The 23,361-nt window shown below is 48.7% G+C and overlaps 1 protein-coding gene across 1 annotated transcript in view; it reads left to right on the top strand.

Moving 5' to 3' along the window:
• Positions 1-23,361, top strand: part of grin3ba (glutamate receptor, ionotropic, N-methyl-D-aspartate 3Ba) — a 50,959-nt gene that overhangs the window by 7,024 nt on the left and 20,574 nt on the right. Inside the window, exon 2 of the mRNA XM_029832922.1 lies at positions 19,309-20,000. Coding sequence (XP_029688782.1) covers positions 19,309-20,000 — 692 coding nt within the window. The remainder of the gene's footprint in view (positions 1-19,308; positions 20,001-23,361) is intronic.

The raw sequence follows: 23,361 nt of genomic DNA, 5'->3' as shown, positions 1-23,361 counted from the left end.
AAAAGATAATGAGGGATAAACGAGAGGACGGCTGACAGGAAGCCATGTTTTCTCTTCTGTGGAGGAACGTGATGGAGGGAGGTTTATCTAAACCGTGTTCATTAGAGGATTACTGAGTGATAATTTCAAACTGTCTGCGACTGACAAACAGCCCACACGTGCACATCCGCATAGATAAGCCAACGCACGTGCACAAGCAAGGTCTGATGCACGCAAGCAATGTGCTCATTTAGATCATTTTTCTCCAAAAAGCAATGGCAAATGCAGACATGCAGACTTTTGGCTTTCTGTGCACAGTGCTGGTTCACGACAGTTGTTTATACATGTGCATTAATGGGATTTTGCATTAATGTGACCAAGAAATGTGACCAGCTGGGCTTCAGTGATAAGGGCCGACTGGGAGGGCGCACACACACACACACCGAGGCTCCCACAGGTCACAGGTGAAAGACGAGCAGATGGGGAAGGCAAGACGGGCGAGAGAAGGTGACAGAGGCATGTGCTGGTAGGAGATTAAACAGATGTTGGCAGATGGCCGGCAGACGTGGACCAGCGACGGTTACGCACACACGAGGGTGAGGTCGGAGTTGAACCGGTGAAGGGAAACACCCATAAATAGACTTGAAATGTAAGTAATGGAGGAGGAGAGGACAATGGAAGGTGCAGAATGGCGCAGTACGGCAGGTAGATGAGTGAGCGATTAAGACGGGATGAAAGAGAGACCAAAGAAATCAAAGTAAATGGAGTAAACTGATGAGGATGCAGAGGTGGAGGGGCTGAAAGTGACAGAGCAGAAAATCTGGGTGGACCTGAGAGGCATGTCTGATGGAAACTTAAATATGGCGGACCCCCGAGGTAGCTTCTGTCTTCTGTCTTGGATATCTATGTGGGAAGCTGGCAGGAAATGGGGCTTGATTTAAAGCCCATCTGGAACGGGCACCAGCACCACCTGCCTTCACTGGGAGGCTGCCCGAACGTCGGCAGAAACAGGCCACCAGCGGCAGGCACGCGAACACATGTCATTCGCATCAGCTACACGTGTAGAGGAGCAGACGGTTTGCCCTTATTTGGCCCACAGGCTGGTCGTCACACCTCACATCAGTTTTGCATGCAGATGCTAACCTACTGCCCAAAATATAAGAGCGAAGTGAGCGATGGAGGGTGTCAGAGCCTCATCGAAGACTAAACCTCTTCTCTGCTGAGGTGCATCAATCAAAAGGAGAGGATAACTAAGAATTATGGCCTCCTGCAGACATCAAAGACTTTATTTCATCAAAGTGTACGAATTTTTTTAATGCACCGCCAGAGACTCGCTGCCATCTTTGTTGCCGAATGATGACTTTCATTTTTCTTCTTCTCTCTATTAATCTCTACCCTTCATTATGGGATGTCATTGTCTCACCTACTCTTCAACAGTGTCTCATTGGTCTTTCGTGCGATGCGACCTTGAGAAGACCTTGAAATTGAGCACTATCCTGTCGTTTTCTGGACGCTGACCTTCAAATCAAGACTGTAGCAGCCGCTAGGTTGTTAGCATGGAAAAATAGCAGTGGACGTAGCTTCTGCTGGTTATTTGGTGTGTTTTTTTTGTAGGTTTATTGTGACAGATTATATTTTGGTCACACTTGCTTGTTTACCTGTATATAAACACGTATTGGAAAACGTCCTCCGAGACCTGATTTATGGATGTTTTTCTGCAGTGGATATGAGGGATAATGACACCTTCATAAAGGAACTGAGTTATTACGCCTTAGATTGCGTCTGAATTTTGCAACCAGGATGGCACTAAAGCTTTTAGTACCTAAACACATTTTGATGGCCTTTTTCTTTCATGCGCCTTTCCCGCTCCCCCCTCCACGTCTCCATGCAGTTGGTAAAACTCTGTTGACAGTCTCCAACACCAGCCTGGCCTCGGAAACGGCGTGTTAGCATACAGTTCTAGCTTTGAATTGGATGTTTTGCTTTGATCTTTTTTTTTGCAAGCTGCTTTGTTCTTCCTGCTTTGTAGGAATGGATAAAAGAAAAGGGTCCCTGATGCAGGACTTCACTTTGGCTGTTGCTTAAGTTTTCTGGCCAGAAAAGTTCCTATTTTGCGCATCTCACTGGCACATCGATAGGCTAACGTCTCTCCGGATGTCTTCTTTTGCTCATTGGAATCTGGTGTCCAAAGAACCTGCAGAGTTTAAATCCACAGCCCGTGTTTGTACCCTGTCCTGACTCTATGGGCCTGCTCTCTGCTTGGGCACCTCGATGTCAGCCTCTTTGATGGCAGCTCCACGGGGGCTGGGATCCTTTCTTTCTCCTTATTACTTCGCGTCCTCTGATGTCTCAGCTCGGCAGCTCCCTCCTGAGGGCGTCTTCCTGATGAATCCACGGATACACCTCGTTTAATTCAGGAATGTGACTCTCACGATCACACAGATCCTCCGGCGCATTTTGAGTAGTCTGACTTGAGATCGGTGGGACCTAAACTCCACACATACTCTGCCAAGCACTGCACCACTGGCCTGTGTGTATCAAATAGGTTTGGGACATCAGTATATCTCAGTATATTGAGTATTGGCCATCATCCAGCGGCGCTTTAATGCGGCGATATTAACGTCTCAACAGTCACTCTTCTGATTAAAATTGACGATGGCGGCCTGTGGAAGTGGTCGCGGCCCCACGCAGTACACAGATATACAGCTGCAGATGTGATAATAAATAAAGTTGTGCTTGTTTGACAAACCGCGCACTCATAAGTGACTGTCAAAGCTCGGCACGCCGCACACGTGTGGGTGAGCACACTCAGTCAGATTGTTTCCGGAGCCATCCATCAAACCGCAGGGGCTGTCCTTTGCCGGGATGTCTTCGTTATCTTCCCTCCTTTGCCTTTTCTACCATTCTCTCTCCATCCTGACCTCCGTCCCAGCCGCCCGCGTGGGCGCAGCGGCGCGGAACGGCGGATAAACCCGAGCAATATCTCAAGCTGAGTGCCGACGCCGAAGACATAAAGATGATCGGATACTCTTGCGCCACAACGAACCCGTGAGAAGAATTTGACGCGGACAGGAGGCGAGGCAGCCGGGGAGTAAATGAGGCAAGGTGACAACAAATGAGAGCTTAAGGGCGAAGAGACACAAAAAGAGAAGAAGAGGCAGCATAATAAAGAGCAGAAAAGTGTGATAGGAAGACGAGGAATGAGATGTGATCGGTTTTCTTTCCTCATTGCCCTTCAAAGACAAGGAGCGAGTGTCCTCCCTGTAGCAGCACAGTCCTTCTCCTTATCTCATGCCAAGTCATACAGGTGAACGCAGCAATATTTCAGCCTAATTCAGGTCTCTGGCATCAAAGCACCTTCCAACTTTCCCCACTTCTTTTTAAAAAGAACTGAAAGACGACGCCAACGTGCAACAAATGTGCTTTTCCTATGAGATTCGGGTGGATATAAATGTGCGTTTTCGAGTGGTAGAACGAGACGTGGAATTCCCTCAGGTGTGCAGAACGTGCCTTAATTGAGGCAAACGGAACGTGCAGAGAGCTGAAGCTTCTAAAGGTTGTTTTGTTTTCAGTTCAAGAGCAGCGGAGCCAGTCAGGCTGTTTCTTCTCCGGGTAATGTCACACTGTCAGGAGGAACCGTTGTCGAGGCGCTCTGGTGGAACCGTCTGGTCGACTGGTCTTTTTCAGGCTGGGATAAGGGACAAAATGGTTGGTTGGGAAAATATTTTCATGGCAGCATAAAAAGATCTGTCAGGGATAAAAGTACCGTTTCCTCGGTGATGTGAAGAAAAGAAAAACATCAAAGCAGTTTTGCTTTACATTTCAGCATGGCTTCATACATTAAAGTTTGTAGGCAACTACAGATGTTCAGATAATTCAATTCTTATTTAAATTAGTTCTGTTTGTCTCCTCCAGGCCGCTGTAGAAACATAAGCTGTATCAGTATTCACATGAATAAATAATAAGTGAGCACACAGCACGATTGATATGCTCAGGATAACATGTCAGGGTTACTGTTACATTTAATGTCTAACGGTAGATTAGCAGAAATCTCACCTTTAACAGTGCAGACATTTCCGTCTGCTAATACAATTCACACCTTCTTAACTGTCCAGGAAGGGCCTCGGGCGGCTGAGCCAGAACACCATTAGCTTCTGATCAATCAGTGCCTGGTTTCTAATAGCATTCTTGTGCCAAAATGCTACAGCACATTATGGATGCTGGTCCCCGGACCCGCAGCAAGCCTGAACGCTTGAATACTCGATTCTGCTGCAGGCCACGAAAACAAAACCAAGCATTAAAATTATAATGCAGTGTTTCCAATGCTTGGTGACGGATTCTTTTATTCCGCGCAGCCAGTGGTGTAAATTTTACACCCGACGGAAAGAAAGTTAAAGTTATGACTCAGCAAACCATCCTTTTTACATCCCAGCTGCTTCTCCGACAGACTTTGCTCGGGGGTGGTAATTTTGAAAATGGCAGCATGTTATGGCCTAAACGACAACCGCCAGCCTCATTAGCTGTATGGCAGATACAACAGGACGCCCCAGCCCGCCCGTTCCCTCCTCCCAGTCAGACCAGCAGCAGTGCTGGGCCACAGGTCGCCTGCCAAAGCTGCCCCGGTGGCCGCAGCGCTCTGCCAAATGTATTGTCTCTGTGTCTTTGTTGTGATGTCTGATGTGAAAAATGCTTTTGTGCGGTGTCTTTGCACATTTGCTGCTCGGGCTTGTGGGTTTTGGATGCCGCTGCTGTCTTCTTTTGGCCGTGCAAATAGACGAGGAGGGTCCAAGTTGGTGAGACGCCTCGTTTTTAAGGAAACACAGAATGAGCAATGTGACGACACAAGAACTTCTGTTTTTTTGCAGCACTTGAAGGATGCAACATTTCATTATTCATTTTTACCAATAGCGTCACGTCAGAAAATGCTGGCAAAAACACCAGAAACGTCAAATTCATTTCAGCATTTGTCAAAGTGAAAAACTGGACCATTTTTTTGCTTAAGCTACAGAGAGGCGAGGTACTATATGCCCAATTAAAAGTATTTCACCCTCAACTTTCTGCATCTTTTGGCAGTTTTCATTGTTTCGCTGTAGCACATCTGCTTCTGTCTTTAACACAGATATGTAGCCATAATGCTATCTTCCTGTGAATTAGGCTAGTTAATCCACTCTAATCTAGATTCGTAGTTTTCATCTCTCTTCTGCAATCTTAGCAAGGATTTAGTTTGCGGTTAGATCTTAAACCCAGTTAATGAATATAATCCTGAGCACATTTGTCTGCTGAACCAGAACGCTTGTCCGCATATGCTAGCTGCCTTTGAGCCTCACACATTAGCGCCGGATTGGCAACTTTGCAAAAAAAAGCGTTTCTTTGAACAAGCTGTTCCTTCAACATGAACCTTAAACCAATCAGTCATAGAAAACTTAAAATTAATAGAGCGACAGGGAGGCCACCCTGAATGTGGATCCATTGTGCTCGAGCCTGTGACGCTGTGTTTTCAGAGTGCTGGTCAATTCTACGTCCTCGCTGGCACTTAAAAAGGATGAGATATCGATCTGCACAGGCACAACTTATTTTCCTGCTTTGCGTAAATCAGGTTGTGATTGACGTGTCCCAGACCTGGAGCCGTCCATCCCCATCGACTGATTTGTCCAATGTGGAGTCCTGCTTTTGTCAGGCAGCTGCAGCGTTAACCCAGCTTTCATAATAACCGCGGCCCCGTCCTCCAGCGTCTCCATCGATAGCAAGCATTCTCTAAGACATCAAAACATCCCACAACAAAAGGTTTGGAAGGGACGGATGGACAAGGGAGATATGCAAAGGCTTTAGCATAGGAGGCATAGAGAGGAAGAGGGTGGATGAGAGAGGGGCGGGGACGCGCTTTGTCTTTCCTGGCACAGGCTGCAAACACGGCGTCCACAAGACTGGAGACACACCAGAGATGGAGCCACGTGCGGCACACAGCAATAACACTTTTGTTGTTGTATGAGGTTTTATGGTCTCAGCGGAGCTGAGATGTGGACACATTTGCATAAGTAGATACAACACATGCGGACCCAGCAGCCAGTGGCGATGGTAAACCAGATAACAGCTCTCACTCTCCCTGTCCCTAAAAACAAACCCTTTTGTTCGACTTTATTTACTGCTCAGGCAGGTAAAACTGCAGAACTTCAGCTGGATATTTGCTGAGGAAACAGCCAGATGGCGCCAGATCTGACTACCCACTTGCAGCCGGGGTCTAATGGCGGTTTCCGCCTGCTAAAAGCTTCTGTTTTCCCACCAATCTTGCTCCAGGAGAACGTTAGCTGTCTCTTCAATGAGGTCAAATTAAACCTCTAGCTTGCTGCTGTGTGACAGATTCAGTTTCCTGACCAAATATCTCCAACTGCTCTTGTCAGGGTTCCTCCTGCCGAGATTTCAGACAGCGTTTGACCTGCTGTCAGCAAACTGTTGGGCACTTCCATCTTCAAATGATTCCATTCATCCAAGTCCTGACAGGAAGTGCTGGAGTGTGAGCCCATGACTTTGGCTCTTGTTTACTTGGCCTTGTTTCCATATTTGCAGTGCGGCTAACATTTTCAGCTGCTCCTCTGCTCCGCTCACCCCGCAGTGTCAGCTTCTGTTAGTTCTCGCTCCTGCCTCCTGCACCCCTGAAGGTTAGGGGTGAAGGCAGTGTTTTGGCAGGATCAAGCATCTGCAGAGGAAGGAAGCAGAATATAAAGAAGAGAAGAGAAGAGGAGGAAGAGATGAGAAGTTGAGGGAGAGATTCTGCAGTGACTACGTTCCAGTAACCATATTTCATTTTTATGGCTTCAATCAAATGTCCTTGAAGGCTAAATTCACTCTTATCCGGCCTTCGTGTGCTGGCTGGAAGGCTGGGATTCCTTTAAGTGGAAAACCTCTGCTGCACCTGTGTGTACGGACTTTAACGACTGCCGATCGATTAATGCACTTTATTACCAAAGTCTGCCTTTGTAATTAATACTGCTTTATTTAAAGGAATAAGACCTCATCATTGACTCCCTCTGCGAGAAAAACTGCACAGTGTAGAAAGATAAGAATAAATGTGGGCGTGTGTGTATGTGTGTTTGTTCATGATACAGAGTGAGGACCAAAGAAGGCTGCTTGAGGATTCAGGTTTGGTTTTAGGGTTAAAGTTGGGTTGATGTTTACAGTAAGAGGCATTATGTCTATGAAGGGCCTTACAAAGATATAACTACGTGTGTGCATGTGCGCACACGTGTGTGTTCAAAGGCACTTTTTTTTTTAGTTAAGAGGAATAATTCCAACTGTCAAATCTCAACTCGGCACTGTGTGTGTGTGTGTATTTATGTATGTGTGTGTGTGTGTTTCCATTTTTCTTTTTCTCATTATGCCTTCTTTTCTCCCATTACTATTCCTCCATCTCTCTCTGGTTCCTCTCCATTTGATTACACCTTCCATTTCCTCTAACCTCTGCTTCTTGGTCTATCCATTCAGCCTTATTCTCCATTCATGCTTTTACAACCCCCCCCCCCCCCCCCACCACCACCACCCCCTTCTTCTCCTATTTCCACCTGTATGGGATGGCTGTTCACAACCATCAAACTTAGCGGTTGTAATACCGCGAGCGGAGTTATTTAGCCCCTCTGTGGCAGGAAGGGAAATGAAATCACTGCTGTTGCTCTGTTTGTGTGCTCATGTATGTGTGTTTTTCTTTTCATCCCCCTTTAGTGTCTCTCATCCATTTACGAGACCCCCGCCGCAGGGCTATTTTTATCCAAATGCCACCTTCTCACTGGCCTGTAACACCCAGCTGCCAGACGTTCACTTAGGCAGAAATTCTATATCATGATTGCAAGAATGATGATGTTCATCTCTCCCTCTCTCTCTCTCTCTCTCTTTCTCTCTCTCTCTCTCTCTCTCTCTCTCTCTCTCTGTTTCGACAAATATTTGCTGCATGGCCATGAAATCCTAACGATGCTGGGCTGCGAGGGAAACATTTATATTTTATAATGAAACATTTCAACCTTTTTGTCATAAAGATGTTGGAGATGTTAGAGATGGAAAGCTGCATTTACACGTTTAATTCCTCCCGTAAACCTCAGCAGCCCCGTTTTCACAGTTTTTCCACCCCTGATGCTCACAGAAACGGGCTGATTTTAGCCTCTAGCCCCATGTTTGAGTTATTATATTCCATTCAAAGTGATTCACACACAGCTGGAAACGTTCCACGCCGGTCAGAGTCTCACAAACCTGCTGGTTTGGTGAAAGCCTGTTGGAGGAATTGGTTTGGATTTAGCAGGGAAAAGGTGTTTTTTTGTTAATCCAAAGCTACCGTCACGCTGCTGTAGCCTTTTTTGTCAAACGCGGCGTGATTGTGGTTGGATGGGTGTCACGGCTGCCTGAGGTCAGTGTGGATGACGGCTGAATTACAGGAGGCAAAAAAAAATATTCACCGACCATCTGACAGACGCAGACCTATTTTCTGTGCTCACAGTCCTGCTTTAGCCTCGTTAGCTTCTCTGATGCATCGTTCTGCTCAGTCGGACGCGTTGTTATATTCTGTCATTTCGTGTCACCGTTTCCAAAAGTAACCACGATGTTGGTCTGGATGTCAGCAACGTTTTTGTCAAATTTGAAGAACAACTGCTCTTAAATGGCTAACACAATGAGCATAGCGCAGTCTTTCAGCTGGCTGCAGGAAAATGCGGCAGCATTGCAACATTCTGCACCACAGCCGCCGTCCCAGAGGAGAGCAGGACGAGGTTTTGTGGCCGAACCTTTGTGAATCATATTTCATTGCTTTGTTTTGATGTTGGTGGGCCGCCACCGTGTGATGCTAGAGCGCAGCCCTGTATTATGAGGCTGTCTCCAGAAGCCCCAAAGGTCATTTGTGGAAGCAGCTTATGGTGACCTACACTCTGGTTTCTGACCCGCGCACAGATGCAGCTAAACACCTTCTCTAGGACGGTCCCTGGAAATGCTTCAGCCTAGAAACCCAATATTAAGTGGTCGCCCGGGAGGCTAGCAGCTAATCTCAGATTTATTTGACATTTGATTCAACTATTTACAGAAAAACGGAGAAGAGCTGATGTTCTGAGAGCTGAATTTCCTGTTGATTTGCTGAAGGCTGGGCATCGGCTGAGGGCTTTCTCTGACGTTCCAGAATGACAGATGTGTGAAGATCTGCTCTCTAAATGTCATTTTATCCCCTGGCGATCTATCAAAACCTCTCTCCTATAAGGGTGCGGTTTTCTCTCTCCTTATCTGTCAGACGGCTAATCTGATTTTAAAGGTGTTCTGAAATGCTACACTAGCCACCAGTGTTCCCATTTAACTCCCAATAATGTTCCCACGGCGCTCTCCTCTGCTCACTAAGAAAAAGAGGGACACATCTGCTGAAGACATTGATTTTTTTCCCACCTTCTCCCTCACACATCGACCCGCCACCGCTGCCAAACACCTTTTTCCTCTTCCAGCAGCCTCCCTGCAAATGTAAGGTGCAGCAGCGGGGGACAGATGAAGGGGAGCAGGGGTGGCGGCGGCGGTAGGGGGTGTCAGGGATGTACGTGGAATGAGAGCAAGATGCATATATCAGGAGGAGGATTTGAGTGTGAAATCATGTTATGGTATTTGGCAACCGCGAGCCTGGGGAGGAGCAGCTGACAGGAAGTAGAATTCTAATCTATGCTCCCATATCCCGACCGCAAGAGCAGCGATTATACGATTATGAACTGTTGCTCAAGTGCCACCGTTCCGGATGGTCATGTGGTCTCCCGGACGGGGCATCGATTTCACGCTAACATTCTCTCGTAAGCTAACCTGAACATCAAAGAAACGTCTCGGATGGAAGGAAGAGCGGCCAATCGTTGGCGTATAACGTGTCGTCGACGCGGGGCTGGCGTCGCTTAGTCACACAAACGCACCACGTGGACGCAGCCATCTGCTATTTATTATTTTGTTATTCCCTGTTTTCTGCAACTAATATTAATTATTCATCAAATCTGGTGGCTCACAAATATCATTCCGGGAGATTAATATGAAATTCATCTGTCGCATTCGTGCGCTGATGCCTTCGGTGCAGCCGACGCGGAGTGATCGGCCTGTTTGCTATGCAGGAAAAGCCAAAGACCCAAACTCCAGTTAATTAAACATTAAGCATTAATCAAAATGACATCGTTAATCTCGACTCGATTATCTGTGATATTTTGTAAATGGTGTGTTCCTCCGCAGGCATGCTGGGTGGAACAGTGTGAAGCCCGCGTGTGTGACGGGGCGCCAATAAGGCGGCGTCCCGCGTTCTTTCATGGCCTTTACTTGTTTCAATCAACATCAATCAATACTTTCATTCTTCATCTTCATTGAGATCGGATCAGCTGCCTCAGGAGGGGGGACGTTCACACACCAGCGGATATTAACAGGGTCACACATCACTGTAGGACCCCTGACAGGCTCAGGCGCTCCACAAAGCCCCTCCCCCGCGTCAGATCCCGCGCACGCCATCTTCTCGTGAACCTAAACTTGGGGCGACGTTGTCGGGTGCTGAACTCCGAGCTGGCATTTACAGAAAGATTATGGCGCTCTCTTTTCCCTTTTCTCATCGCAGGGTTTTGGGGAGAGCGGGACCACATCTCTGAGGCCAGTCTGGGTCTTATCGGCAGCCGAATTCGCCTTTCAGCGTCTGCATGCGCACGCTCTCGCGCACGCTTGTCCCACTCCAGCGTGATGAGTTTTTTTTTTCCCCGTACATTCTGAACTTCAAAGACCGCCGTTCTGTGGGACACAAATGACCCCAGACGCCTCATTACTGGCGTGAGCATCTGCGTATGAACGCCCCGCCGCACACATGTGGCGTCTCCGAAACCATGAGGTTATCATTCAGTCCCGTTGTTTTGCCCTCCGCTCATACGCCAGTTGCCCTTTCTGCGTTTTTGACAACTCCAATTAGGACCCCTGGTCGGACGAGCTAATGTCAAATAAGTGATTAAGAACTGATGCAGAGATTTGGCCCATTTATTTAATGAGAAAATTAATGCTAAAGATGAGGTAGCGGGGGGCCGTATTAGCTGTGTCTTCAGCTCTGAGGAAAGAGACCACGTTCCAAACAATGTTTGAGACAGTTGTAATGAGTTGGGGAGGTTGTCTTGGCTCTGAGCCCTGTGGAATCTGCCAGAACATTTTTATCTTCCAGACACAACATAGCATCACAGACCACATCTGCGCTCTCTGGGCGCTAATCAGAGAATATGCTAATTAGTTGGATTAGAAAACAGGACAGAAAACAAACAGCTGTCAAGGATCCTTATGGGGATCAAATATCTGTAAGTTCTTTATGTATGGCTCTGTGGCAGCACTGTAACCTCACCATACGAAGGTGTTGGGTTCTAAGGTCTCCCTCCTTTCTGTTTAGTTAGCCCACAAGCTGCTACGATTCCCCCGTGGCCAGAAACATACTAGGCTAATAACTTGACCAGGTCAAAGACAGCAGGTAAAGATCTGGATCTGAGCTCCTCAGAGAAGGCCTGGATGCAGAAGCGTAGCTTATATCACGGTGTAAAACATGTACAGGTGGTCTTCAAGGTGAGCTCTTCCGTCTCTCTCATCGACCGGCGGGTCAATTGGCGCCGTTTGTCGCGTGCCATGGGTCCCGATGCATCAATGAATGGAACCGGGCGCACTAGCGGCGGCGATTGCCGTATTTCCTGTGTGTGTGTGTGTTTGTGTGTGTGTGTGTGTGTGTGTGTGTGTGTGTGTGTTATGCTGTTGTTGTGAAAAGAACTGGAGCAGTGGAATATTATATTTAAATAAACAGTGCCTGCAGTTTCTTAAAGGTCGTGCAAGTACGGAGAGGTTGGTGGAAATATTTAGATCCAAATGACTAATGGCGTGTTTGCTAACTCGGTGGCTGTTAAAAGCAAAGTTTTTTGCTAATTTAATCTGTATCACTTTGTCCCCAGAGGATGTTGAGTACACCACATTAGCAGTGGGGAAACACTCTTTCTTTAATAGATTCCATCAGTGAAGGTGTCTAAAGAACACGAGCTCCACTTTCAGTGTATTTTTAAGAGGTGCAAAGGTCAGTTGTTGTTTATTTAACCTCGGTGAACCTTCCGTGACCGTGGATTCAACTTTAGTCGTGCCTGAGCGCTACCCCTCCCCCTAATAGAGCGAAGAGTTGAGCTACCTGCAAACAAAAAAAGGCTGTTTGTGATTATCCAAAGGAAAAAATACAGATAGAGCATTTTCCTCCAGAGAGAGATTTGCTGCACTCGACAGCCTCGAGTGCCGTTGTTTATGGTTTGTAGTTGAGGCTCTGATGAAAGACATAGGAGGGATGCAAATAATCATATTTGTTGCAGCTCAACAGCTGGCAGTCGAGAGGAGTCGTTTGGATCCTGCAATATGCTTTTTTCAGCCCCCGTCATTGCATATTTTTCTTTTAAATTGCAGAACATATGTCGTATCTTTAATGATACAAGGTTCCACTTTGCAGCTTTCCTGATGATGAAAGTGTGTAAAAAAAAAAACAGTTAAAGGAGCCCCCAGCGAGCGACAATCTGTAGTCTGTAGTAAATGCGCCAGAACTGGAGGCGTTAGCTTCCTGCTGGGTAATGGCTGCGCGACAGCTACGAGAGGTCACGCTGTGGCTGTCACTCTCACAATGGACTCGGTTGTACCCAAAGTATCTGACATTTGATCCACACTCTCCCGTATGACGCCCTGAGTTTACTTAGACAAGGGTTGACAAAAACGTCAAGTTTATTGTAACTGTGGCGCCGACAGCTGCCGTTTTCCATCCCGACTCACCTCAAACGGCCCCTCAGTCGATGGAAGCCGCCTTTTTTTAAGACACCCTTGATTCAGATCAGAGCCCGACACTCTTTTATTCACTCCCCCTGTCTCCCTCGCTCTCCCCCCGCCTCTAATTAGCCCCTTTATGCTCGCTCGTGCACTTGAAATCATTCACTCAATTCGGCGGCCTGCCTCTCCATCCCTCTGTCATCTCTCCGTTATAGAGACGGATGAAAAGAGGATATTGGAGAGTCTGGGCGGAGAACTCGGCTGATAGGCTGCATCACGGCAGGTCATTTACTCAGAGCGAGCCCATCTATTCTGGAGCCCGCGCATGCTAACCGACACACGGGCCTTCGAGTGCCCCCAGACGACTTCCATTTGTGTTATTTCAAACCCGGGAAGTCTGGTTTCCACATCCATCACTGGTTCAGAGGTGTTTTCTCACCTGTTGGTGGAAACCTCTGTACATTCACCCAAAGCTCCAGATGCCTCATTACCAGCCTGTGAATCCACCACCGGGGCGCTGAGAATAAATCCGTCCGCGCTGTCGTGGCCCCTGTGGGCTGACACCGCGCCCGGAATGCTGCTATCATTTCCCCATAACTAAATAATGCTGCCATTTCATCTGTCGAGCCGCCTCTCGGTCAAACTCGAGCCCAGAATGACGCCATTATCTCCCCAGCCCCACGCTGTCCAAACAGCTCATTCTGCCCCGTATGATGGCGTGATTACCGCCTTTGCTGGAGGACAGGTTAGCGAGTCGGGGAGGCCGAGAGATAAAACGGGGGCTGCAGGAGAGGAGAGAGTTATGAAATAGAAAAATATGGCAGTGGAAAGAAGGCAGAGGGCGACGGCGGAGGAGCGAGCACCTACTCTCTTATTGACAGATGTGCGGCGTAATCAGAACACGGCGTTGCGCGCGGCGCTAGGTGGATGGATGAGTCAGGGAGGAAAATGCGATTACAGTGGCAATCATAATTCAGATTAGCATGCTCCTGTACCTCTCTCCACGGTTCAACACCGGAATCAATCACCATCGTTTCCAGTGCGCCGCCTCGCGTCGCACACGGCGCCGCATCAAGGAAAACACAAATACTCTCGCCGGCAAAGAAAACAACGCTGCCTATTGAGCAAGGACAACAATCACTCTCTTTAATAAATAACAGCAGCTATTACAGTCATAAATAGCGCGGGGGCCAGAGGCTGTTTATGGGGGGAGGATGATACATGAATCCATTCAGCATATTTCTGCTGCAGGCTTCTATCTCTGCAGAAGTGGGGGGGGGGGGGGGGGGGGGGGATCAAAGGAGCTCCAGACAAAAGAGGTGCAGATGCGGCGTGCTGAGATGACAGCGGCGCACTTAGTGCTAATGCCGGCTGACTCCAGACCTGCCTGACCAGTCATTCACAGACTTCCACCACCTGATCGTTACTGATGACATCGGGGCAATCGCAGGCCGGTTGGGGTGGGGGGGTGGGGGTGTCATTAAATCAGAAACAGTCAGCTGATGAGAAAAGTCTGCGTCGGATTGTTTCCGCCACGTTAGCGCAGTTTGATACGCCTGCTGTTTGATTGGGTGGCGTGACGGGAAATAACGCCCCGTCTCCCCGCTGTGAGCCCGCCGCGGCGCTCGCTTTGCTTACCTGTCACACGTGTGTTTGCAGCGCGCCAGCAGGCCTCCGGGAGGAAAATGATGACTCTGTGCTCTGAGTTTTAATTGAATTGATTTAAAGCCGTGCTGAGAACAATATTACATTGATTTTCTGTTAATTACCGGGATTCGCGTCGGCACGGTTGCGCGCTAAAGCAGTCTTCGCAGACCGCCAAATGCCGTGCTCACATTTTATTTTAGTGGTAATTGCACGTCCACGTTGCTCCGGTTGGTTGGACACCAATATGCAAAATGGGCGAATCCCATTTTCTCCGGGCCATCTCACCTGTTCATGGACTCCCGAGGAAGAGAATCCTGTGATATAGATTTGCCGTGATGGTTTCACTGCATGTTCCCGCTGTACCTTTCCTGGTGGCAGGGAAATGAACAAGGTACTTATGGCAAATGGACTCACATTTGGACCGCCAGCCGTCACTGAATTGCCTCGGAGACGAGCAGCTGAAGCATCAGGCAACTGGTTGAATGCAATCAAGAATCATTCTTAGTGTGTTAGACACGCTGTCCCGCAACCGTGGGAGTCGGATCCAATCCAGAGATGTGGCTCCTCCTCCACCATTGCTAATACCGAATGTCTCTCAGCTAACTGGCTGCCGTGCTGGGCTAACCAGTCATTCGCCGCGCTGTTATTGCAGCCTGCCACATGCGTGCTGCTAGCGAGGCCGAGCGAGCAGCCTTTACCGCTGGGGGACGGGAAGAAATTAGAGGAAAATCAAACAATGTGATTTGCATGTAATTACACAACAGCCTGACAGCACGGTTAGCCTCCGTCTGGTCACCTAAAGAGCTCTCCTCAGCGTTGCATCATTAACTGTGCAAACAAATCCGAGCGCCTAATTTAATCAGGGCTCTAGATTTGCGCCGTGCGCGGGGGAAACACACTCATTCAACAGTTTCTCTGTTTGTTTTACATGAGCTGAAGCGAAGCGCGGCGGTTGCTCCTGTTTGACACCTCTGACAGGAAAGAGGGTTAAATCACAACCGTCGGGCTGAGATGAGTTCACCGTGACATTTAGATAGTGGAAAACTTCACTCGGATGCGGGTTGTGGTGCGAAAGACAAGGCTGCCGCTGAAAGAAACACAATCCTTCCTCGGCGCTGCGCACAAACGCGCACCGTCGCCTCTCCGCTCCCTCCTCAAGTGCGGATATTAAACCAAGGCAGTGCCTCTGCTATCGCTCATCTCAAACATATATTCACGCTCGCCGTCCGCGTCTCTTTCCGTCTCCGGCTGCCTGCACCTGCTGACAATGGCGGTGAAATATGAATGTGCTCAGTGGAGTGTGTGTCTGGAGTGCTGCCCTGACCCCGAGCTTTGTTTTGGGACTGAATGGGATGCTGAACAACCGTCCAGGGGCTCAGAGGTCCACACACGGAGCGGGCCCCGAAATTATGCTGAGTGTGTGTGTGTGTGTGTGTGTGTGTGTGTGTGTGTGTGCGTGTGTCACAGCCAGTTCGTCTCTCTCCAACATCACCCTCCTTATCCAAATTCCCACCTTCCTGCCTTCTGAGTTCCGTCTGCGCCGGCTGTGTTCTGCACCAGGAGATCTTTTCTCTCTCGCGCCTTCCAAGCGTTGCCTTTCTAACGGCTGCCTAAATAAGAAATGAGGGCTGCGCCCTATCTTTGGGATTCGACGCGCCCTTGTTGGTTTTACTTTCTCCGCGTTGCCCGAAGATCCCTCCGGGTTTGTGCTCCCGCATTCGCACCACGCTGCGTTTGTATTGTGTGGGGCTTTCTCGGTCACGCCTCGTGCTGCGCGCGTGTAGCGCGTTTGTCTGTTTTCTGAGTGCGCGGAGCCGCTTGGATCTCGGTTCAAGGCTCTTAATTTGCAGAGTTGATATTTTCTGCGGAATAACGCTGACGCTCCTCTCAGCTCTGCTTATCGCGCATCCCGACTAGAGTCTTTACAACCTGGTACTTGCCGATGAAGCTTTTACCTGAGAGGAGAAAAAGATGATAAGAGCATGCACACAAAAACACACACACACACACACACGCTGGAACGCACACTCCGGGGGTCCTGACAGGGTGAAAATGTGCAGCCGGCTGCTTTGAGAAAACTTCCATTACATCCCCAACCAACCTGAAAAAGATCTGAGTTCTTCAGTGAAGCTCGTTTGGGCCAGGCTGGAGGAAGCCTGTTTATTACAGCTAACGGTCCCCGTGCACCTCAGCGCTGACAGGCAACTGTTTCTGTTGCTAATGGTCTGCAGATTTTGCAGGCCCGTCCTAAAAATAAGCCTTAAAGCCTTGTTTGGACTGGAATCCTGTTTCGATCAAGGCAGCACTCGGGCTGCCTAAAATCTTAATGAGAATCATTTTAAATTCAGATGTCCAGTAACAACAAAACTGGCCGACACCCAAGGCCCAAACAGGGAATGTCAGGAATAAATCAGCCTGACAGCCTCCGTGGATGCTTTGAAAGCACCGAGGCGAGCACACAGAAGTTCCCTGTGTTATATCTCCCTCGCCGCTGAGGAGAAACTCCAGATGACACGCTGGATTAAACTGGCCACTCATGTCTGGCCAGAGCCTCATTGTTCCCGACGCTCCAGAGCACTGCAAAGACTCCACATGACGGATTTTGTCATTGGTTGATTAGTTCAGGCTGCTCAAAGACCAAGTGGGCTCTTAAAGTGTCCATAAAGAATATTAAAACCAGTCTGGCTGGCACCGGGCGCCGAGGTCCGCCTCGGGTTGGCATTGACGCGGCTCCGGATTTGTTGTAACAATATCAAGATACAGATGTTGGGACTGAAAACTGCGCCGTCTCTTAAAAATATACAATGGGCCGCGGTGATGGGAGTACCTCGCTCATCAGAGAGGATTAAACTCCCAATTTCATATAAACCATCAATGTTTGAAATCTGCTGCATCATCCAAAGCAGCAAAGTTCTGCACAACAGCAGCGATGGAAACGCTGTCGTCCACTCAGCATCGGCATCTATTTATCAGTTAAAAGTCGAAGGACCCGGGTCACTGGCTGCCTCACCTGTTGGAGTACGTACTTAGAAGTGTGTTTTTCCGTCATTGAGGCGTGCTCAACAAGAACGCAACAACTGCCCCCTGCTGGTCGCTCGAAAAACATCGCCAACCAAAGTGCCCGCCTGACGTGATTTCCTACATTCCACTTTGGGTTTGTGCAGAAACTTTTGAGCGATTTCGCTTGAGGCGGCTTCATTTTGTTATTAATGGACGCGTCACGACTCTGAACACAACCTTTTTTTCCAGAAGGTTCCGAGCGTCACATCTGTAACTTTAACCCAATATCTCAGCAGAATTTACTGTGACAAAGGTGGCTGCAGTTGTAACAGGCAATAACTCTCCCGGTCCGCTTTTCTGTTTAAGCAACTTTGGGTCCACTCTGGTGTTTGTCACGCCGGAAAACTCGCAGTATTTTTTCTTTAAAGTTTTCTTTAAGTCACACCAGCAGGACACCTCCCAAATTTATGGCCCCGAACTCCTGACTTTGCAAAAAAGGCTCATATCACTTTATCTGTTACGACATCCACTTTAATTTCCGGCCAACGTTCGCGCTCAGCTCTGATATACCCAAAATATAAAGGGACGGATAAAGTTGCTCCGGTCCAAAAACATGCAGCAGCTTTGGGATGGGGATGGTTACAATGTTTACTCTTTATCCATTTGAGAAGCTTCTCTTCTAGAGCTGCAAACTCATCAGCAGTTGGTTCGCGCCTATTTCACGCCACTTACGCCTGATTTAATGAGAGAAACAACACAAGCGTCATTTATCAGTTAGTCACACATTCATAAAGCACACAGCTCCCTGGAAGCATCTTAAGAGGAGGTATAGATTTACATCCTAATTCCTCCACACGCCCTGAAGCTGTGTTTTAATGCCAGAACTCACAAATATGCAGGATGCTGGTTCCAACCCCGCTAGCTAAATGGCTCTTAGACGGCATCAACGCCACCCTTCCTCACAGCCACTGCGTCCGGCACCTCAGACGCCGTCTGCACCCCCGGAGAGTTCAAAAGCAGAGGCCGATCCTCTCTGGTCGCCCTCGCAGGCTGGCTCACACTCGTAGCCTCTCCCAGGAGGATGAAAGCGTAAGCGGCTGCATTAATTTATCCATGTCTTTTCAGACTTCAAAAACTTTTCCCCCCTCCCTATCTTAAGGGACTCTCAGCAGAGGAACGCTCTGTTTACTCTGAAGGTCCCGGTTGGGATGTTTCCCCATTTGCATAAACTTTGTGAGTTGTTACAGGACTAAATACCTGTATTACCTCCAGAAGCTCATATACGCGTTCATTTACAGATGAATCAGCGTTTTAAGCGCCAGTGTGACGCTCACCTGCGATCTCGCCTGCACTTCTTCCTGTGTGACAGGCTCAACTTTGGTCTTCCTCTCCAACCTTGCCTGGAGTGCTGATAGGATGATAAATGGACAGAAGCCCCAGAGGAAGCGGGGAGACAGTCCATCTGTGAGCTGCATTCAAGGACAACAGTGTCCATTTTGGAACAGCATGAAACAAGCCAGTGTTTTCAGCAGGGTTTTGGGGACCGCGGGCTTTTGGACGAACTGTGGATGCTACTGTTGCGTTGCCAACTGTGATGTTGCAGATTAGACGCGAATCATTGACTCCTTGTTCGTATCGGCCTCTCACCCTGAGCGAGGGCAGATGAGCAGAAGTGAGTGACTGTTTCTGATCAGCGTTGAGGTGAGATTACCGCAGCGGTCTGGAGTTCATAAAGGCCACATTTGATGCGATTGCAATGTTTGATATGCAACCCTCCCCCCCCTCACAGGTTTTCAGGCCGGCTCCATGTCGTTACCTTCGGCTTTGTTCTTGTTTTCTCTTTTCTCTCCCGCCATCAACTGTTATTTATTTTTTCCCCCTCTCTGTCCTTTACACCAGAATGGATTCCACCTGCAGATGTCCGCTCGCGTGCCCCCCTCAACCCTTGGGAGTCTCCTGCTGGCAGTTCTGCAGGGAAAAGATGGCGACAAGGGGAGCCAGGGTGAAGGCAGCTGGGGAGGAGCGGCGGTAATCTGCCCCGGATGGGAGGAAGGTGGCGACGGGTTGCTGTCTAATTTACAGACCCACAGCGGGTCTAACTGGCATTTATGGGACATCATTAACCTTACTCGTATCTCCGAGGGAGGGGACAGGAGAGGTGAGGCCAGTGAGGAGAGGAGGGAGGATCAGAGGGAAGAGGAGGCTTTGAAGATACTCTCCACTCGTTTTCTCCGCTCCCCCTCTCCCATCTCCTCTGTCGTTCTCCTGGGCTCCGACCCCGAGTGCGTCTCATCGGTCCTACGGGCTGCTCAGCGTATGGCGCCATCGTTACCGGCGCTGCAGTGGATCATGGGATTTCCCCTGTCTCCAGATTCCCTCCATACTCTGGGAGGCCCCCTCGGACTTTTAGCCTACGGGGAGGTTGGCCGCAAGCCAATCAGCTTCTACATACGGGATGCCTTGCAGTTGATTAGCCGCGCGGTCTCTGCGGCAACCATGGTGAGGCCGGAGCTGGCTCTGATACAGAACGTGGTCAACTGTTACGAGAAGGACCGGAACGAAAGGCATTCTTCAGGACAATACCTGGCCAGGTATTTGGATGTTTAAAATAAAGCACAAGTCTTTAGCATCATCACGGTATTCCCGTAGGGGTAACTTCTCGATGTCCCAAAAAAAGCCCCTAGACGTTTTGATCTTTACATTCGGGTGATTTACAAAGTGCTGAAGATTCACCAGGTGATATACGTACGTCTGCGTGAAGGTGACGATAGATTGTTTATTTTTGATGTCCAAGCCCGACCCATAAACCATAAACACTAATGTTCACATGAACGTTTATCTTTGCATACAAAAGTTCAGAATTTCGCTGATGAAATATTGTAGGAAGTCATTTTTAAAACATTCCGTCATTGACGCAAAATACATCGTCTGTCAATGGTTTGCATCACGTTCGAGTAATTAGAGCCGACTTCTCAATCTGTCACATCAGAAGAAATACATACAGTTCAGCAGTGTTGATGGTTCCTTCTAAATGCTGTAATTGGCCGATAAGTCTCCCGATTACACGCTGCTCCTATCTTGTGTTTCCAATTATCAGCAGTCTGGGCTCCAAACTGCAATTAAATTCTTCCCAACACGCCGCTAAATATCTGTATTCCTGTTACCCGTCTGAGTGACAGTTTGGCATTTTCCAGCAGACGTTCCTGGCACCGCTTGGGGCGCTGCGCGCTCCAGGTGCCGTCCTTGTCCGTCCTCTGCACCGCGGGGGGCCTGGAGCTGTCTTACCGGCGGTGACACATAGATTTTCAGACATCCGCCCCAGAGTTCCGTCTGTTGCTTTACACCTTTACCAGGAGAGGCGTGTTAAAAGCACCTCTGACAGCTTTGTGGAGGTGTGGATGTGATCTCAACAGCTCCAAATACAGACACTGAAACATATTCTACACACGTCCGCCCACAATAAGACCCTCAAATGCTTCAGAATCACGTCTAATCCATGCAGCAGGTCCCGTTCAAAGTTAAATGGTTGACATTAAAAAACATGGCACAACGTGCAAAGCGCCATTTGGCCGAGCTGCTGATGAATTGATCTGTTCAGGGAATGTCGGTTTATTGAGCTGTTTTCATACCAACGTGTCAAACTCTGCCAGGAAGTGATGCTGCTGGAACCCCTGATGGTTCCCAACAGTGTGTATTTACAGTGATTCTGACAAGTGCTGGCTAAATTCATGACCTCGACAGGCCGTCGAGCACCCCTAGATTGTACTCCATGTGAAGTGGACACAAATCTTTGGAAAATATTTCAGATCCGCACCGTCCCCCAGCCCGAGCCTGGAGTATGATCCAAATATGACGCAATATCCTCAAATTGCTGCTCACATTGTTGCATTTATTGCACCAGTGTGACCTGCAACTTTCCGTCCGCCCTCACCCGCCACTAATCAGGGTCAGGGTATCAATCCGGCACTGGGCGGGAGAGGGCAACGTAGCCTGGACGCACACTTCATGCAACTGCGCCCCGACTTTGTGGCCACTTTTCTTTTTTCATTAATACACACGGGAACGCCACATTTAGGAAGGTCTCCTCTTTTCCGTGGCTTCCCCGACTTTTGTTCCTGACCCGCGGGAAGCTGATAATAGAAGCTGTCCTATCTGACTCTGCTCACTGCTAACTTCAGGTAGACGTCTAGCCCTCCGCCGGGCTGCCTGATCGTTATCCTTCTCCAGCAACAGTCAGACATGCCACCGCTCCAGGGAACCCGGACAAAGCCGGAGGAAATGAGAGACTTCCACATGGAAAAGGCAATTAACGCCTTAATGCTCAAGGGATGGAGCAAAGAAGGCAGCAAGGGAGGGAGAGAGGGCGACCGAGAGGGAAGAGTAAAGATTCGTATAAAGCGTATGAGGATTCAAAAATGGTCCCTTATTCCCAAAAATAGATCAAAGAGAAAAAAGCACTGCAGATCAAAGACAGGGAAGTTGGAATCAAAGCAAAGAAACGTAAAAGAAACTTTTGGGGAATGGGAATAAGGGAGAGAAGGTGGTTGTTATCAGATGGATCTGCCAGTCACCGTCACTGCCGTCTCCCGCTCAGATTCCATCTCCCCGGAACAGATTAAAAGCGATGAGACGAGCATCACCCCGACAGACAAAGAGAGAGGGAGTAAACTTCCTCCCAAACTAAAAGAGATGGAACGATAAGCAAGTGAGACGTGTCTGGGACTCCCTTATAGACCCATCATTTAACATCCACTCCACTGACATTTACTCTCCGGGAGCGTAAACCGGGGACGGGTGTTAGCGGGAGGAAGCCATCAGTCTCTGATGCCGCTGACTGACTTATCAATCCACTTCTACAGTCATTCTTTAAGTGCAGCCTCCTGCCCGCCGCGGCACAAACCTGAAACATCCCTTAACTAAAAGGTGATGCTCTTTGAATGCGTGCCATTCTTTATATTAGACATACATCATGTTTTTACACCTGGGCCTGAATCCAACGCCGTCAAAGGCTGCAAAATGCGCGCGCGCACGCACACACACACACACACGCACACACACACACACTGCACAGATAAGAGATGTAAAGCAAAGTGTGTGGCTAATTTTTTTCCTGGCCAGCTGCAGCACACTACAGTAATAGTATATCAGGCTGGAGTGGGTTGGCTTGATAAATCTGCTGTCTGTAGGATATGATGATTCAGCGGCGCCATTACCATGAGTGATTTCAGCCGAAGACAAGGCTAGCACTCTCGCTTTACGGTCACGCAGACAGCGGCGGATACTGATGACGAAACATCAGTTAGCGCGGAACGGGACGCGAGCGACTTTTAAATCAGAGGCATTTTTAATCAGCCTCTTGAGGAATGCGGTGCCAAGAGTGGCGTTAAAAATTACCGCGGCGCCACGGAGCAAAATTACAATGTGGGGAAAAGAGTCCCGTGCAGAACGTCGTATCATTGTGTGTGGTGGGGATGAGCTTTTTTTTGTCTGGGCTCAACGGCCTCCTGATCAATGTCGTCGTTCCCTCACACGTTCCTGTACTTAACGGAGAAACTTCTCCTCCCCTGCCGCTCTACAGCAGCTCCTCATCAATTCTTCGTGCAGCTCGGCGACGGCAAAGGGAGGAATAAGAAGGAACAAACCAAAGAGCAAAGGGGAGAAGCAATTTCTCAGCTCCAGGAGAAGGTCCCAGCTCTGACAACGTTTTCCATTAACAGGAGAGAAAACTTGCCATTTCTGGCCTTGACCTTGGCGTAATCAGCAGTCCCTGCACGGTTCAACACCCATCCCCAAGGCAGTGATCCCTGCATACTTTAACATTTAAACCTCCCTTCCATGATCCCCCGCCCCCCCAGCAGCCCTCTGACAATCGAGGCCTAATGAAGACATGATCAAACTCTTGTCGTCTGGTTTCACATTGAGACATCGCACGGTGTTGTCCGCACGATCACT

The sequence above is a fragment of the Takifugu rubripes genome, chromosome 2, assembly GCF_901000725.2.
Source record: "Takifugu rubripes chromosome 2, fTakRub1.2, whole genome shotgun sequence".
NCBI classification, from domain to species: Eukaryota; Metazoa; Chordata; class Actinopteri; order Tetraodontiformes; family Tetraodontidae; genus Takifugu; species Takifugu rubripes.
Note: the sequence above shows the minus strand (reverse complement) of the source record. Positions and strands in the feature narration are given on the sequence as shown.